Here is a 19,760-nt window from a genome sequence, read left to right as displayed (position 1 = left end):
TAAAATAGCAGCTGAAATCCACACAGAAAACGGCACTTGGTCCTTTTCTGGATGGTTTTGGGCGTTGGTCACTGCCTGGGGATGGAAGGTCTTAACTGGTCTCTGTATTATTATAGCAATTCTGTTCCTTTTCTGTATGTGTATTCAATGTGGACCATTGTGCTGTTCTGTATGCATTTCATTCTGCATTCCAGATAAGAAAGCTGTTGCCGATGTTGCTCACCAAAGGGGTCTAGCTAAAGAGGTTAAAGGAATGATGATAATTGACATATATGATGATTATTCTTGGAAACCGGATGTCTTCAGTAAATGCTGAAAGGGTCGTCTGTTGTAAATTAAGGCAGAATGTGATTAAGCATTTACTGAAAACATTAATGCTTTCCCTTGCGATCATGTTTTCTTCGTTATGTTGACCGAAGTCCGGACTCCATTTTGTATTGACATGCTGCCATGTGTTCGTCACGAGGAGAGTCCGACCTCTGTGTTAGTTGCTCTTGTAATCTGCCTAGTAACAGTTTATAAATAGCTCTCTCCTGTCCGTCTGGCGCATGCCCAGACTTGACCACATCTGTGTAATTAGCTTTGCTTGACCATGTGCTTTCGCGGGCTCAAGGAGTGTGTTGGCTCCGCCCATGTATTGATTCAGTATCGAGAATGACCATAAATGGTAATGTTCTTCGGCCTCATGTTGTATCCACCCACTTATGAGCCCCTCTGTTGTGTATAAAAGGGGACTGTGTACGAATGTTCTGTGTGCTACTCCATGCAATACTGAAGAGTGTTGTGTGGATTGTAGGACCACCCTTAAGGGTTAATAAACGTTGGTTTTGTACTTTGCAGTTTCCGTGCCAACTTCCTTATAGATTCCGTTACAGGAGAGCGAACCCTTGTGTCTTGCGGGCCTAGCTGGGGCCTGTATTTCTCAGGGCTGCTGATTAATCTTCCTATAGCACTGTTATTTGTTAGATGGTGTGGTTGCACCCAGGCTGTGCCAAAAGAACTTCCTGGAGAGAGCAGATGAAAAGAGAAACAACCCAAACCAGTTCTGAAAGTGCAGACAGAGAATCCACATCCCTGTTTAAAAGTGGGCGCCACTGACCCCCTTTTGTTCCAATGTCTCTTCAAACAAGAAAGGAGGCTGAACAGAACCCTTAGAGGACAACTATGCAGCCGGAGCTGCTGCCTGCCTGGCAGTCAGCTTCCATAAAGTGAGGGGACATCACATGAAGTCCTGCCTTACTGAAAGGAGCGGACTCTCTGGCTTGAAGCCCAATCTGCTGCTGTGCTGGAAGATGGAATGTGCTTGCCAACCCTGCAAATGTGCGACTTACCTGAAATGCTAGAGCAGCTTGACCCCAGGTGCCGTATGGGTCCATCAGCCAACAGGAGACTGGGGAGAGGGATCTGCATACCCCGAGGCTTGTGGGCAGTGATATCTCCATGAAAGCATTCCAGGAAGAAAATGCAAACAGAGGATGTTGCTGCTGCCATCAAGAAGTTTGTGCCTGAGGCAGAGTGTGTTGCCCAAAGCAAAGTGAACCGCTGAAAAGTTTGTGCCAGCGGCAGAGTGCATCGGCAGATGTTGTGCCTGGGCAGAGCATGCATCACCAACTGAGTCTATGCTTAAGATGTGTCGTGCCATTGCAAGCTAGAGAACCCCGCTTTGTCTACCCTTGTGCCGCGGTGACCTTTGACCTAGATAGCCCATCTCCGGCATGCCAACGATGACCGAGAAGAGGGCCCACATTGCCAGGGTCACCATCTACCTGTGAAGACGTCGAATGGAGGTTCCTGCTGTCATCCTGCTGCAACCCTCTCCGGGCAGCATATCTACTCCCAGAAGTGGGAGTGAAGCAAGACGCGTGCTGCAGGTCCCTGATGGATGCCAGAAAAGTGGCTCTGATGCATGCGCTATGGTGAGAATACAATAGCAGAGACTAGCGTAAGGACTGAGTGCTAGACCTGGATTCTGGGGTGATATGCACCTCAGACTTGAGACACTAAACCCCAGGGGAGGCCTACCAAATAAATGGGGTGACACCTGAGAGAGGGATGAGCCAGGAGCGGATATAAGGAACAGTAGCGCAAGAATAGGGACTGTTTTATATGCCGTGAAGTATAACATTTTAAGTGGGTAGATTAAAGAACTTTTACGTTCAGCTAAGTATGGCACTGGGTTATACATTCAGTTACTGGGCTACTGGGTGATTGTTGGGCTGAGTTTACGCACCCCCACACTAGCTCCTGAAAAACTATGAATGGCCGCAATTGTTACCACTGACAGTCAAGCGCTGAAGGGGTTCTGCTTGGCCCAGTTTACAGAGCAATAGTATTCTATTGTATTGCTGCATTCATACAGTGCTTCCCACTCCTATGTGAGGATCTGAAAAGCTTGCCTACATGGGTAGCATGCTTTACAGTGTAGGGTGTGTGGTTGGAAGCAAGTAGTCTTTGTTTTGATCCTATGTGGGAAATGTTTTCATGCAGTGCATGATGACCACCGAGGTGCGGTTATCATGTTAAAGGATGCAGTGGTGGACTATATTGTCCAGCAATGTGTGACAGGTCTCTTCAGTCATTTCATACCTGTTCAGTTGGTGAGGTTTTTTGTTTTAGCTGCACAGTGCTGGTGATGGACGACCATAATATCATATATGTCTCACCTGAATTTAAGAGGTGTAAGTCACAATTTTCTGCTGACTACTGCATATTATGGTCTAAGTATTATTGTGGGCTATTAATTTTATATATGCAAATCCATGACTATATAATGCCACGGTGAACCATAGGTCACCCCTTCTTAGCCTACCTGCAAATTGAAAGCTAGGATAGGCCCAGAGACATCAGATGCAAATGATTTCAACCTTCACAGATGAGGCCCAGCAGCTTCTGCTTGCGTGGCCTCCCAAACTGGGTCTGACAGTGACTGGGCCTACCAACCACTTTCTAACAGAACAATGTGATTAACTAAACAAACCTTTTGCTGCTATGAATTCTAGAGCAATTATCACCCGACCCTCCACTCACCTGACGGCTAGTCACACCCCCCTGCTGTATATACTACTCAAAGTTGCACTGAATTGGATGGGATAGGAAATTAGTGTGTAAAAGCCGACGTTAATATGAAAAGCTTGCTCTTACAAAAATGCAGACCTAGCCTATCACCTTATAGCCTAAACACACGCCTCACTAATACAGAAATTAAACTACCCTTTCCCATTTTTAATTTCCTGTCAACTTCAGCCCACTGGACACCTACCCCGTTCAAGCACATTCATCTTCCTACCTAAAATGTGCTCTCCATCTAACCATTCGTAATCTGTCTTCCCATTTCCGTCCTTCAGCTCCAGATATCTCCTCAACTGCTGAGTGTCGTATCAACTCAGCATCCGACCTCCTTCAGAGGTGGTTTATTTATGGAGGAACATATACCAACTGCGATGCACTGCACTGAAATGGAAAAGTAAGAGATATGCTTCTGCAGCCTTACTTTACAAAGTACAACCTTACAGGTAGGCTGACAATCTGTTTCCCATCAACTTTAATACAAAAGGAGAGCCACTCAAACTGCTAAAACACTTAAAACCTACCGAAAAAGTGTAGATGACAAATTAATCACACTTATCCTTACTCTTCTCTCTCAAATGCGTGTAAAGGTAATGAACCTAACTCCCTCGAGGAAGTCCGCTTTTCAGTAGTCCTGTCAGGTTCACCACTCACGAGCGACACCTTCCTGCACAAAAACAATCCTGAGGCATTTCCCCCTTTCTATGTGTGCTGCACAATACAGCACACATAGAAAGAGGAAAAAACAAGGAGAAATAACAATATTTCTCATCCCGCCTGCGTAGGCATTAGCATTCTAATACATTCCCAGGTCTACCACTAATGGTAAATCTGGGAATGCACAAAAAATCCATAAGGGGATGCGTGGGAAAACCCACGCTTCACCCATGGAAATGCCTCTACATGGGTAATATGTAACGGCCATAGCTGAAATGCTCCTGGCACCGAGGTAATAATATTAGTAAAAAATCCCCCCAAGGCTGCATCATTTATCACTGAACTTTTAGTTTTAAATATATTTTGGAAATTCAACAATTTTTCTCCAAGCATCACCTTATGAATTATGAAAATTAGGCCTGGGCGTAGTTTTGCTACGCGGAACTTCGCAAAGTTACAAAAAAACTCTGCGAAGTTCCGCGAGTGGCGGAGTGCAGTGCGAACTGCAGTTTGTGCTGGTATTCCTGCCGCTCGGGTAGAAATTCTACCCGAGCGGCAGCTCGCCCTCGCAAACTTACCGCTCGTGATCGCGAACTTAAGGTTCGCGAACGCAAACTTAAGGTTCGCGAACGCGAGCGGGGAAAAAAATCTGCTGCACTTCTTGAAGCGTAGTTTACTCCACTACACGAGCTCCGCGGAGTGCGGAGTGCAGAAAACTCCGCAAATGGAGCGAAGTTCACCGCCTAGGCCTAATGAAAATATACACATTTATGTCTCAACTATACAGTTTTAAAATATGGTACATATATATTGATTCAACCCAATAAAAGCTTCTGATCTAGTAGACTGGTCTGCACATAAGAGAGCTACTTATGTTAAACTACCAGTAGCTCGCAAGCCACTCGATGAAGAAGCTTGCTCTAGATTCATCAAGCCATGCAGGGCCACGCCGGGAGGCCTTGCATGGCTTGATGAATCTCACTTAGGTTTTGCGTCACCCCTGCGCCTCCTTGCGTGGAGCCAGGGTGATACAAAACCTTGATAAATATGGGCCGTGGTTCTCTAAAATAGGTCCAAGGGGCTGCCCACATTCAACCATAGGCACAAATCAACTGCTGGGCCAGGCACTCAATCCATAACCACCAGACAGAGTGAACTGAATTTTGTGGGGGAGATTTAAATGATCCAGACTGATACAAAGAAGGGACACACAGCTCTTCTGGCACTGTAAGCACAGGGGTGCTTCCCTGCAAAGAAGGGGACCAGCTCACTGCAAAGCAATGTAGCCTTTTCGAGCAAACACAATGCACTGGCTAGTGCAAACTGATACAGTACTGAAGTGGGACTCAGAAAATAAGTAAGAAGAGAGCTTGCTAGAAGTGTACAGAGACGATATGGTGGCAACCAGCGGCAAAGGAAAGAAAGGACAGCAGAAACTGGTTTCTTCAGTCTCACAGGAGTGGGGAGGGAGGGAGACCGATCTCTGATGGTTCAACGTTGTCTGAAGGAGCGACCTTGCAACAGTAGCTCTGGGATACATTAAAATGTTGAAAGCCAGGAGGAGTAGGAACTTTAACAAACATCATGCAAGAGTGACCACACTGGAAAAGACGATGGGCGACACGAACAGCAAACTGGTGGTGGTTGTTAGCAGACAAGCAAGAAACCAAAACTCTTCAGTATGAGAAAACAAATAGTTGAGAAAGGAAAATTGATCACTTGCCAGTAGGCGGGAAACACAGAAAAACACAGCAAGACAGAAACAAATTAGAATTCTGGGTCTTACGGTAGAGGGACAGGATCCCATACATAACAAGCTGGTAAACAAAGAGCTGGAACTCAACGTGTTGGAAGATCCAAGTGACAGAATATAATACAGCAGGGGCTCAAACAAAGAAAGAGACAGCAGTGCCTTTAAAGTGACTGGATAGAAAGGAAGAGTTTCCTGACAGAAGGAAGAGCTAAAAGAGATCTGAAATTCCAAGGGCACAGGGCCCATTGTTTCCAGGCCGTACACCACCAGAGACAATTCGCAAACAGCGGGTCCTCAACACAGAAATCTATAACCCAAGGAGAGTGGGAGTGTCTGCTCCAACCAGTGAAGCTCTGGGTGACTTATAAGGAGAAAGAATACATGCTCAGAGATGCTGGGAATTAAGATAGTTTGCTCAAGAGTGTCAAGTCACTGGTGGATGGAGCAGAGATGGCGGAAGCGAGGGAGGTATTGGCAGAGTCGCTCATCTTAGATGCCACAAGTTACTTCTAGCCTTGTACTCTTACCTATGTGACTGATGTATATTCCAGCAAGGGTCTGTCTTACCAGAAAAGATGAGAGCACAGTTGATTATGCTTACCATGTTCATTTTGATATCCAACTGTTACCCCAAATGTTTGATCAATATAGTATTTGAAGAGGAAATACAGAGTCCCTATTTCGTTAGGTAACTAATCAACTTGGAGAAGTGTGAGCTCTTGAAGGTGGGTTCTGCGCTTGTTATGTATTTATGCTTGGATAGCGCTAAACAATAAAAATATTACAGTGTACTGTCTTTGGGGTCTTCTCACAACCAAGGAAGGTGTTAGCACCAACTGGTTTTTGCTGTTTCTAATAAGTCTTCTTTTTTTACTTACCCCTAATTGAAAGCCCTCTTCTATGATGTTATGAGACTAGCTCAACATTGTCGTTTGACTGCTGTATTTTTCTGCCCGTAGAGATTCAAATCACCAAATGGAATGATTTTGATTTATTAACAATGCCATGCAACTGTACTGGTGGCCCCAACACCACAATAGTGCAAAACAACAATAGCCACGGAGGATACTGCACATTTCTGACTGCCCAGGGACATGAAGTAAAATCCTTTACATCAAACACGCAAAGGGTGATGGGAGCTTGCTTGCAGTTTGTCTAAACAATGGCCATCGCTCGGGTATCATTCCAACTGAACTTTCTTTTGCCCACAATGCCAAGTCAGGTCCTCTCCGAATCGAAACACAAGCAACCCAAGCCGGTGGTTAGACTTATTGCAAGCATTTCCTTCTATGCAATTTTGTTTGTTTGATGTACGTCGGTAAGAACCAAGGGTATGCCCAGACGCAGGTCCCGTGCTCACTGTGCCACTGGAACCAATCTACGCCCAACTGATGAGTCCCAATCAGGGCCAAACCGGCCTTAGGTTGCTTGTGTTCCGGTTCAGAGAGGACCTGGGCTGAACTGTTCCTATTGGAGCGGGGTCAAAGCTAATTTGCGTATGGCACGGTCCAAACTAAGGTGGCATGGTGGGCAAAAGAATGATGGGTTGGAACGCTATCCTGAGTGACTGCAGTGTTTAGACTTATTGCAAAAATTCCTCCCATCACCTTTTGGGTGTTTGATGTAAAAAAAATACTTCACAGCAGTCAGAATCACCTACAGACACACCTGCCCCACTAAAGAGAAATCACACACACCTGTCTGGGCAAGGGAACATCACACATACACTTCCACACAGACACAGCATGTGCACCACTAGATGAGAAGCTCACCTGGATAGAATCAAACACCCACACACCGTTATCACAGGGCAGAACCATACTGGGGAGATTTAGGTTCTGGAGAAAAACGTCCTCCTAGCCCCCATCGCCTCCCCAAACCCCCCCGTGCCGCCTCTCAACTGTGTTTGCGAGGTCTGACCTGTATGATGATGATGCAGACAGCAAAGATCCAAATGAAGGAGATGTTCTCGTTGACGTACTCCTGCACCGTCGCATAACATCCCTGGGGAGGAAAGCAGAAGTGTTACTACAAGGACCCCCTGGCCCTATTAGCCCTGCGTTGAGGCAACCCCCCACGGACCCGCATCTCCAATCACCCCAGCCCCCCTTATCCCTGTGAGGAGGCAACCACCCCAGCTACTCATTTCCAAAGAACCCCAACCCCCTCTTATCTAATCTCCCCAGCCCCTCCTACTCCTGTGACGAGGCAATTCCCTCAGCCCTTCATATCCAACAACCGCATCCCCTGCTATCCGTGTGAGGAAACATTCCCCATAGCCACACCTCACCCTGTGAAGTAACAACCGCAACAGTGTGCACAGCCAGTGTCCCACACGTCAGTCTGCACACTGTAGGACAGTCAGTGGTGCACATGACAGTGTAATGTACAACACTCATTCATGAGTGACAGTAAGAGCAGTTTGCAAGTCACAGCAACGAGCTGTTTGCAGTATACAGCAGTTCCAGCAGTGTGCAAGAGTCACAACTGTGTGTGCCACATGAAACCGTCAGTGACGTAGGCGACAGTCAGGGCAGTGACTGATGTTTGCAGTACACAGCAGTTACAGCAGTGTGCAAGTCACAACTCTGTGTCACATGCAACAGTCAGGGAAGTAGGTGACAGGGCAGTGTGTGATGTTTGCAGTACACAGCAGTTAGAGCAGTGTGTGAGAGTCACAACTCTGTGTCACATGCAACAGTCAGGGAAGTAGGTGACAGGGCAGTGTGTGATGTTTGCAGTACACAGCAGTTAGAGCAGTGTGCGAGAGTCACAACTGTGTGTCACATGCAACAGTCAGGGAAGTAGGTGACAGGGCAGTGTGTGATGTTTGCAGTACACAGCAGTTAGAGCAGTGTGTGAGAGTCACAACTCTGTGTCACATGCAACAGTCAGGGAAGTAGGTGACAGGGCAGTGTGTGATGTTTGCAGTACACAGCAGTTAGAGCAGTGTGTGAGAGTCACAACTGTGTGTCACATGCAACAGTCAGTTAAGTAGGTGACACCCCAGTGTGTGATGTATGCAATATGCAGCAGTGACAACAATGTGCAAGAGTCACAACTGTGTGTGCCACATGCAACAGTCAAATGTGCAAAGGTCAGTGCACAGTATGGCAGACGATGTAAAGTGAGGCAGTGCAATGTATGTCAGTCACAGTATGTGACAGTGTAGTGACAATCACTGCAGTATGCGACAGCCCGTGGTAGGGGTGACAGTAGTACGTGTGTCTTTCAGTGCAGGTTGCAACTATAAGTACAACGCAAGTCATCTAGCTGTGTGTAAATCAGTTTAGTGCATGAGTAGGGTCAGTGTGCAAAAACTAGTTCAGTGTGTGACAGCCATTGCAATATGTGTCAGCTCAATATGAGCTAATGATGGCCAGTGATGCGCACAACAGTCAGTACAGTGATGAGTGATGGTAAGTGCAGTGTGTGACTGTCAGCTGTATGTATATCTTTCAGTACTGTGTGCAGCAGTCAGTGCAGTGAAGAGTGACTGTAAGTGCAGTGTGTGACTGTCAGCTGTATGTATATCTTTCAGTACACTGTGAGCAGTCAGTGCAGTGAAGCGTGACTGTAAGTGCAGTGTGTCACTGTCAGCTGTATGTATATCTTTCAGTACTGTGTGCAGCAGTCAGTGCAGTGAAGCGTGACTAAGTACAGTATGTAACTGTCCTCTTTATGTATTGCTTTCGGTACTGGGTGCAGCGTCAGTGCAGTGAAGAGTGATGGTAAGTGCAGTGTGTCACTGTCAGCTGTATGTATATCTTTCAGTACTGTGTGCAGCAATCAGTGAAGTGTAACGTAAGTGCAGTGTGACTGTCAGCTGTATGTATTTCTTTCAGTACTGTGTGCAGCAGTCAGTGCAGTGAAGAGTGACTGTAAGTGCAGTGTGTCACTGTCAGCTGTATGTATATCTTTCACTACTGTGTGCAGCAGTCAGTGCAGTGAAGCGTGACTAAGTGCAGTATGTGACTGTCCTCTTTATGTATTAATTTCAGTACTGGGTGCAGCGTCAGTGCAGTGAAGAGTGACTGTAAGTGCAGTGTGTGACTGTCAGCTGTATGTATATCTTTCAGTACACTGTGAGCAGTCAGTGCAGTGAAGCGTGACTGTAAGTGCAGTGTGTGACTGTCAGCTGTATGTATATCTTTCAGTACTGTGTGCAGCAGTCAGTGCAGTGAAGCGTGACAAAGTACAGTATGTAACTGTCCTCTTTATGTATTGCTTTCGGTACTGGGTGCAGCGTCAGTGCAGTGAAGAGTGATGGTAAGTGCAGTGTGACTGTCAGCTGTATGTATTTCTTTCAGTACTGTGTGCAGCAGTCAGTGCAGTGAAGAGTGACTGTAAGTGCAGTGTGACTGTCAGCTGTATGTATATCTTTCAGTACACTGTGAGCAGTCAGTGCAGTGAAGCGTGACTGTAAGTGCAGTGTGTGACTGTCAGCTGCATGTATATCTTTCAGTACTGTGTGCAGCAGTCAGTGCAGTGAAGCGTGACTAAGTGCAGTATGTGACTGTCCTCTTTATGTATTACTTTCGGTACTGGGTGCAGCGTCAGTGCAGTGAAGAGTGACTGTAAGTGCAGTGTGTGACTGTCAGCTGTATGTATATCTTTCAGTACACTGTGAGCAGTCAGTGCAGTGAAGCGTGACTGTAAGTGCAGTGTGTGACTGTCAGCTGTATGTATATCTTTCAGTACTGTGTGCAGCAGTCAGTGCAGTGAAGCGTGACAAAGTACAGTATGTAACTGTCCTCTTTATGTATTGCTTTCGGTACTGGGTGCAGCGTCAGTGCAGTGAAGAGTGATGGTAAGTGCAGTGTGACTGTCAGCTGTATGTATTTCTTTCAGTACTGTGTGCAGCAGTCAGTGCAGTGAAGAGTGACTGTAAGTGCAGTGTGACTGTCAGCTGTATGTATATCTTTCAGTACTGTGTGCAGCAGTCAGTGCAGTGAAGCGTGACAAAGTGCAGTATGTGACTGTCCTCTTTATGTATTACTTTCGGTACTGGGTGCAGCGTCAGTGCAGTGAAGAGTGATGGTAAGTGCAGTGTGACTGTCAGCTGTATGTATTTCTTTCAGTACTGTGTGCAGCAGTCAGTGCAGTGAAGAGTGACTGTAAGTGCAGTGTGACTGTCAGCTGTATGTATTTCTTTCAGTACTGTGTGCAGCAGTCAGTGCAGTGAAGCGTGACTAAGTGCAGTATGTGACTGTCCTCTTTATGTATTACTTTCGGTACTGGGTGCAGCGTCAGTGCAGTGAAGAGTGATGGTAATTGCAGCGTGTGACTGAGCTTTATGTACATATTTCTGTGTGCATAACAGTAAGTGCAGTGTAGAGTGACTGTAAGTGCAGTGCATGGCCGTCTTCGTTATGTATACCTTTCAGTACTAGGTGCAGCAGTCAGTGCAGTTAAGAGTGACGGTAAGTGCAGTGAGTGACTGTCAGCTTAACCACCAGTCACTACTGTGGGTGATGGTTAGAGTGAGCTGAAATCCAGTGCTGCTTGGGGCAGTCGATGCTGTGTGTTGCAGTGAGTAGTGCAGCTCTAACAGTGAATTCAGAGACCGCCAGGGTGCGATCTTTCATACTCACTCTCTTCCACCAGGCTTCACTGTCTGACGTGCACGTTTCGGTGAGTTCCATGCAGCACGACTTGGGCACGGTGGTTTTACCGATGTCATCTGTCCAATCTGCATAACCCCTGACCCCGCAGCAGTGGAACTAGATAAACAAGAGAAGTCAGGACAGTGAGAGACCTGAGCCAAAACAGAGAGAAGGAAGCATTAAAGCATTTCACACCCTTCCTTGGGCCACGTGCAGCTCAGTAACGCAGCAAGGATGTCATGGGCCCTGGTGCAAGCAACAAAATGTCCCCTTTGACTGCTGCTGGGGTATTAAAATACAGCAGTTATCAGGATTCGGTGTGCCCCTCAGGGCTCTGGGCCCCGGTGCACTGCACCTGCTGCTCCAGTGGTGACTACGCCCCTGATGCAGCTACATCTTTTAATGGAGAGGCTGGAGACTGTTGGCACATGTAGGGTAAAGATATCTCGCCTGTCTCTGCAGCACGCGCTACGGATACATACTGGTGCATACACACGACATACAAAGTTCTTCTCTATTTACCCTTGGTCCTCCAGGCACCCTGTACTCCGCCTGGCCCGCCTGACCTACAAATGGATGTCTGACCACGGTTGTGTAATTGCATTCTTTTACTGGCCGTTTTCTTGTGCACGAAACTTTGTGCTTGTAAGTTGTGACGTGTCTGTCTCTAAATGCAGTAACTGGGTTTCCTTCTGGAGCACAGATGGTCGGCTTTCATGTGTACACTGTGCTCGAGAGCACTGGCATCTATGCGAAGAGCGCTGTACCTGATTTCATCATTTTTCGTCAACAATGGCAACCGCTTTCTTTGATTGATTAAAACATGAAATATACCAAGAGGACTCGCTAACATTTTCCAAGGGGCTAAAAATGATGGTCCATGGTGTGATCGAGGGCCACACTGATGGCAGCAGGATGATGGTCTGGGGTTAGGACCTGCTGTAAGGTGGGCGGTAGCGGAAGTGAAGCATCTACTTCTAATGGCTGAATAGCACATGGCGAAGCCAGAAAATCTGGGCTCAATTCCAGCTTTGCCACTTAAACAAATTGTGTGATCCTTGGCATTTGAGTTTTTCTTTTTTTTTACATTGCCAACTTTTTCTTTATTATCACATATAAGAGGACCTGGAAATACATTCGTTCAGGATGTGCAGCGCAACAAAACCTTCTTGTTTTTGATTTAATAAACTATAATGTTGTTCATGTATAATATCAACTCAGGCCACCCAGAGGGTGCGCATGACAGCTAACTTGGCTTAGTTCACTACTGCCGTTGTGGTGAGGGTGGGTGGGGGGGCATGAATGTTGCTAATTACAGGTTAGAAAACTATCACTTTGAAACTATATTTCTCAATGCACTGGTGTGATCTGATGTACTAAAGTAAAATGCGTTTGCATGTTAATATAATACACTTTTTGAATAAACGTTCATATTTACACGTTTGTTGCAGGAAGTCTTTAAAAATGAAGGTGTTCCTAAAGTTGAGTGGTGCAGGACACCCTAGTTACTTCCTTTCTTTAACCTCAGTTTATCTGTAAATAAACACTTGCCCCTTTATCTAACATCTTTCTGAATGTTAGTGCTGTGTGACGCAAGCAGCAGCCCAGGGCTGATATTGACCAGATGGCTGCATGTGAAGGCCAGGTGGGCACACGCTTCCCCCGAACCGTACTTTGAGTATCACTGCACAATATGCAGGTCAGATGGGTTCCATGAGGAGAACAGTACCAGCAGAGACACCATTATCCGGATGATAAATCTGGTCGCCCGCCTAACCAGCAGAAGGTCACACGTGCTGGGCCCCTAAGTCAGTAGTTTGGGCACTGCTGTCATCCTGATACTAACGAAGCTTGCACAGCAGTGAACAGAAGACCCTGGTCCAGGAATGGACCCCCTGATTGGCTGCCAGTCTTCCTCCTGACTTTGCCCAAGGCTTATTTTTTAAACCTTTATTCATCAGGGTCGGATAAACACAGCAATAATTGACTTGAATGATAGCATGATATGGTAATGTGACAGGCATGTAGTTATATCACAGATGGAATGGCATAGTGCATTGCAAGAGCATGTATTTCTCGTCTTCACAATAACTGATCTTGGGACACATACAACACACTCTCTTCCTCCCGTCCTCCAATACAGCCTATTCCAGTTTACGAGTATCCAAAAGTCCGCAGCTTTTTTGGCGAACTACTCGTCCCACTAGGACCTGGGCACCTTCTGCCAGGAGTGTCCCGATTGCCAGAAAGATCAACAAGGCCCATCTTCAGGACAGGTTAATGGAAAGGGACTGCAGAAGAACATCGTTTTCATGCCAGTCCCTCCCGCTGCCCGGGGCAGCACAAAAAGGACCTCTGGGTCGAGGAGCTGCTCCATCACCTTCACAAATCGAGACGTCTGAGACTGCAGCATCCCTGGCCCATTCCATGCCTCTAGGTGGCACCTGATCACCTTTCCTCAACCCTGAAGGAACTAGGAGACAGTCAGGATCCGAACCCCTGGCATCGGGTTTGAAACTACTGGCAGAAGAAGGTCGCCCTGATTCTGGATTCTTATGAACCATACTTCTAGCCCTAACAGTTACGCAGCAATTGCCGTTTATAGTTGAAGTCCAATGTATCTTTATCCAGACCAGTTGCTAGCAGTTACTGGTGTCACGTTGCACTTCCGTGGGTGTGAAATCTCTGTAGTGACCAATAGATTTCAAGATAGAGGTACCAGAATGTCTAAGGTGCCTTTCTGGACATATAGTAAGAACTGAACCACTATACACCTTAACTGGTCCTTGGACAGCAGTGCCTGAACTGTCAGTCAGGTCCCATTGTCATCAAGTGGACAATGGGGCCAGACTCTGGGTCACCAAGGGATCACTGGAGCACCCAAGAATCTTCATGTGAGCAAAGATCTTCTTTTGGCAGTGGGTTTTTGCGATAGCCATTTTCAAGGTTAAAACTGGTACCAACCAATTCAATGTTACCATACTTTGTTGTGTCATGATGATACCTTGACTATACAACCGTATAGCAAAGCGTGCTGTGCCACCTCACAGTCAATCTACCCCATTAATCTTTTCTTTTTGTTTTTATAAAATTTCAATAAAATCAATTGAGAAATAAAAAAAATGGCACCAACCAGAGTTGGTAAATCAAAAGAAATCAAACTGTTCAGTATCCTTAATTGTATGCCATCAATAACATGCAAATACTATGAGGTTCTAGTGAGCAGAGCATCCTCACTGGACAGCGATAAGGCTGACCGGAAGAAACATTTGCCCTTAGCTCAGGAGAAATATAAAACCCTGTGGGGTCATAGATTGGCTCCAAATGGTGTTAAGACCTGGCTTTTATTGCTCATCATTTATCTAAATGTATTAGATATATGCATGTCAATTAAAATAATTTGCTTAGCTCTTTTTTTTATTTTCAAATTCTGTTTATTGATTATATAACAATACAACGAAGATCAGACAAACTGAGGACCCCGTTCCCTATAAGAAGAATCACCAAGCAGTGCCGTTATCCACATTACATGGTATGACATTGTGACAAAAGCATACACAATAGAATCAATCCCATCTCATACTTCAGAGACTCGGTCTCATAGAGCTTTAGTAAGGTAGAAAGGGGCAGATTGTAGTATCCCCCATCACAAGTTATCTTGGGAGAGTGCACATTCCAGCAAGGAGTTTAAACACTGTAAAGAGGCCCAGAGTATCTCACTCGATATAAGGGGTTCTACGTTGATAAATCGATGGAGACTTTAGTGTCTAGCCATGTGGGACAATTCATTATAGACATGTTATTCTCTGCTTGTGGGACCCTTTAAACTATGAAGGCAGCGGGGAACTGTCAACAATGTCGTGCATTTAGAACTTGGAGAAGAAAAAGAAGAAAGATGAAAATAAAAATAAAAAACTCTCTAGAGAATAAAAATACCTCTCTTTGCTTAAGTTTTAATAAAGTACTGAGGAGCCAATGAAATTATTAACGGACTGCTGCCCACCAAAGTAAGAGATCACTGCCGGCCCTTCTGTAATCAGTCTGCTTTCACTGGAGACCCCCCCCCCCATGACAGCTCCTATAAAGGCACTCAAAGCTTGGTGTGCGGCCTTCATCTTTTAGGCCGTCTTGCACCAAACTTTTTTGTTTCAAAGAAACTAATTCCCAAATCAGGAGTTTATTTCTAAAAAACAAAAAAGTAAGGTCTTCCATACCCTGGGATTTTTCTGACGGCAGAGCCATCGGGGGCACCGCGGTCAGAAAACTGATGGTTCGCCCGATTCAAAATAGTATAGGTGGACACAAGGGTTTGGTGGACAGGATACTTTGTCACATTTGTGAGAAAGTACCCTGTCTGCCAAACTCCAAATCAAGCCTTAGGTGCCATACTGAATTTAAGAGTTTTAATACCCTGGCACTCAACTCCAAGACTAAGCCTAGACCGCCCACCCTTGCTACCGTGAGAGTCAAAGTATCTAACAGGAGCACTTTGACTATCCAATTTCTGTATGTGCCAGTATTGTGGTCCTGTGGTTGGTTTGTCCATTGCTGAGCTCTGCTCTCAATAATGCCTTTAGACGGCTGTAGGCCAGTGTGACAGATGAGTTTTACACATGTGAATGACCTCCAGATCTTATCTCCTACCAAGGACAGCAGTTAAGTTATGGGTGACTGTTGTCTGATTTTCCTGGAAGGAGCCCCACTATCTCAATTTTGCAGTCAGACAGTTCAAAATCTGGGGATTCCGCTCAACGTCAATCCTCTTTTGAAGGCATAAATTATTATATTTCAAAATCCTGCCTTCATTACCATTGGCCAATAAGGAGAATCCACTTCCTGCTCCCCGAACCTCATTGTTACATAGTGAGTATAGCCACAATGTCTCTCTCGTTGAACTTTTTCAATGGCCTGTAAGCTGGCCTACCTCTGTAGGCTGCAGTGATTTCAGATTGGCAGTGCCCAGCATGGCACAGGCTTCTGTCACCCCAACATGTTTGATTAGTTCCTCCAAGACTACATTTATCTTCTAGTACATTTATGTATCAAGTCACAAGACCCTGTGAATAAAGCATCAGACTAAACATGCAAATGGTCCCTTTCTTTCTCACTGCCTATTTCACTGCTTCATTCAAACCCACTTGTCCCTGGTATGCAGTCACAGAAGATTTCTGTTGTGATGTCTGGAGGGCTTATTCAGTAGGCAGACACAGGTACAGGAATGTATAGTAGATCCCACCATGAGCAGATGTTACCAGTAGCTCAGCCAGGGTCTAACTGTCAGGTACAGTCAACATGGTACCTCCAACATATAGCATGCCAGGATGCCACTGGAGAGAAGGAAGGCAGGCTACTACAATCACCTTGTCATTTCTCATTTAGCAAATTTTCTGTGCGTGTTGCATTTGTGGAAGTACGTTCACATATATTTGAGACTACAGGAAAACTACACCCAGCTGTGCAGAGTTCTAAAACTTGGGTGTTCCTCAAGCAGATTAACTTCGGGTGGTCTCCCCCATCACTCTAGAATCAAGAAGAATTTGGCATTCAAGTGCTCTATAACATGACATAATATATTACTGTTTTAAAATGCTAGATATCATTGGCCACTTGTGGCCTCTTTGCCCAAACCAGATGCCATGTATTGCTATTAAGGACCACGTCTTTGTGGCATCTTTGACCTATCTTGCCACCCTATGATGAAGAGCTGGGGTACCTCATGCTTGCTGTCCAGACAACTGCATACAAGGACTGAGGAGACAGGGAATATGGAGATTGTGTAGATCAGTGAATTCTTTGTTTCTTTCAAGAATATCTCAGTGCTGTGTTTCTGGTGAGCCCTGTTCTTGGACATCTTAGTGCAACAGAAGACGGAGCAGACATGGATCCAAAGGCAGATGTCCAAACTATGTCATACGAGCTTCATACTGCATTGAACAAGCCAGACCACTGCCCAGGGGGTCCTGTGGAGTTCTCGCCACAAGAATTATAAAGAATAAATATACTTTTTAATCAGTTCATTGGGGGTGCTTCAAGGGGGCTTGTTATTTGAGCAACCAATCCTAATACAGAAAGTGGTTTATATGAAGAGAAAAAATATATAAATCTGGCTCAGGAACCAGAGACAATATCAACCTAGTGTAAGTTGAAGTTATAATTAACAACTAATGCCTTACACTGAAGCCACTTACTAACGGTAGCAACACGACCCTATCGAGTCCTCCAGTCCCAATGTGAGGGCTGAATATGATCTCTGCCGCCCTGCCTAATCTTACCACTCTAGATTACTTACAAACCTGTGTGTCACCAATGTTCGGCTACGTATGTACTTTTGGGCAGCCATGACTATCACTATCAATTCAATTCAAAACTTTATTTGGCAGCATTGTGGCAGCCATAAAAGTTATTCACAAAAAGAAAAAGATACAAACATTAAAAGGAAGCTCCTATTCTACAGGATACATATAGGACCCTTAGCCCCTGCAGGCCTCGGTGACATTTTAACAGGTCGACCTATTTTTAGCACTTACTCAACCCTGCTGGCCAGTAAACTTAAGCTGGAAGAAACAGGTGTTCTGTTTCTTCAAAAAGTGAATGAGCAATTAAAAAGCCTTTAAATATTGTTTTTTCTTGACACATTTGCTAACTGCTCAAGGACAGAGGTCAAATGTCAGTTCGTCTTTTTACTAATTGTCCCTCATGTGTTCCTGGGAAATGATGTTTACTTTTCTTTCTCTTTTTACAGTTAATGCTTTTTGTCAAGTAAGCTATTTGACAATAATTGTGAAACAAAATGCAGTAAAATGTCTGTTTTTTTCTCTCTAAAACAACATTTGAACAGCTTGTAAATGAATAGTACAAGCAGATCAGAAATTATGAAATAATTTTTTTTTGTAATTCAGAAGTGTGATGCAAACAAAGATTTAAATTGGAGGAAAACAAATCAGAACACTTTACTTGGTGATGTGCAAATGACAAATATTTGCAGAAACTGTATTTCCAAAGATTGTACACTCTATAGTTTTAAAACAACAGGTCAGTGAAAAATTCTGTAGCCATTTCAATGTAAAATCTGCTGATTGCAAATAATATTGGGCTGCTACTTTATGCTTCAGTTATGTATTTATTAAAAGTGATAATTTTTAAACATGATGTGAGAGACATTCCTGGCCAAGCCCTGATGACAATGCATTTATTGAACTAAGAGTCAAGTCTATCTTATATGTGGCTAGATTTGCATTCTATATGGAGCTAATGTGGAATATATTAAATTAATCAAAAGCATTTTCTGTACCGCAGACATGCTGAACTTGCATATTTGAAGGTGCTCTCATATGTGATGAAGAAGAAAATGGCATCTCAGTGAATTAAAATACTTGCCCAGGATCACATAATTTGAAACCAGTTTATGGGTCAAAAGCATTAATATTAGGTTGAGTAGATTATTTCAGTCACTAGACATGCAGGTCTAGTAACACTTCAATCTTCTGTCTCATTTAAAAACTGTACTTCGCGCTGCAGCCCACACATTTCCAGGTACTTTTCTGATTACTGCATGGTTTTAATTATCTGACAAAATGTTGTTTACTTCCATTCCTGGAGACAGCTATGATTTTTTGCCTTGCACTTCTATTTCTCTTGGTTTGGTTTGTAACATTTTACAATTGTTTGTGAAGGGCTCCATTGTCTCTTCGGTAGGCAGTGCTTTATAAATTAATAAACTAAAAAATAAATAAATCATTTGATGCAAAGGCTAGCATGCCAACTACTAAAAGAAACTGAAGATCTGGGAGGCAAAATGTGGAGGGCATTCTCCGTGGCATCTGTAGGTGGAGGAGGAGGATTAACCAGCGCCAGGATACTCTTCGGGCGAGTTGTGCACTATACAAATACACATACCTTAATGCAGCGTAAGCTAACATAACAACTAGACCGCTATGGACCTCAAGCTCTAATCCCCTTCATGCATTCGATAAAGTAGTCACTTAAAATGTGGGCATATTAAACTAAGTGTTTCATTATTGAAAACAAATTAATCAGGTATTAAAGTGACTAAGGGCCTCTGAGTAGAGAGCTGTAACTGGTTCCCCATATTGGCTTGTTATGGTGGTCGGGTGGCCTCTCGGGGTCCCTAGCCCACCACACTTCTTGATGAAACAACCTGTAGCAATCAGTGCCTTTTTAATGTAATACGTTTCATTTCATATCATAGACAGTTTCTCAGACTCACAAATGATAGATCCTTTCACACATATCCACTAAGAGATCACACACACATGCACACAATTTTATTAGGTTTGGCGATAGCCAAGACCTTTTGTTTCTAATAAACATCTATACACTATAGATAATTACTTACAGGGACTTTAAACCAGTCCTCTTATTCCACTGGTCTGTTGGAGTCTTATTTATATTTTGCTTCCGGCCACCATAGCATCCACCAGGAGGCATAGGGTCAGCCCACTTCAGCTATTGGTTTATCTGACTGCCGGTGGCAGCATTCTGCTCTTGCACAATGTGCACATCCGCACGATAGGTAGTTGCCTTCAGTGCCAGGGTTTGCTGGTGCAGTGTGAGTTTTTACAGTACCAAAATACATCATTCTGTATTTTAAACAATGCTCGTTTTACTTAGGAGAGGGATTTGGAAGCTCCTCTGACACTGCTGCCAGGCCACTTGGT

At 44.7% G+C, this 19,760-nt stretch overlaps 1 protein-coding gene across 1 annotated transcript in view; it reads right to left on the bottom strand.

The window, feature by feature from the left end:
- Positions 1 to 19,760, bottom strand: part of LOC146809367 (tetraspanin-4-like) — a 138,742-nt gene that overhangs the window by 13,187 nt on the left and 105,795 nt on the right. The window contains exons 6-7 of the mRNA XM_085616180.1: positions 11,071 to 11,199; positions 7,397 to 7,480 (exon numbers count right to left, since the gene is read on the bottom strand). Of these exons, the coding sequence (XP_085472306.1) occupies positions 7,397 to 7,480; positions 11,071 to 11,199 (213 nt within the window). The remainder of the gene's footprint in view (positions 1 to 7,396; positions 7,481 to 11,070; positions 11,200 to 19,760) is intronic.

Source organism: Triturus cristatus, chromosome 7 (genome assembly GCF_964204655.1).
Source record: "Triturus cristatus chromosome 7, aTriCri1.1, whole genome shotgun sequence".
Classification (NCBI taxonomy): domain Eukaryota; kingdom Metazoa; phylum Chordata; class Amphibia; order Caudata; family Salamandridae; genus Triturus; species Triturus cristatus.
Note: the sequence above shows the minus strand (reverse complement) of the source record. Positions and strands in the feature narration are given on the sequence as shown.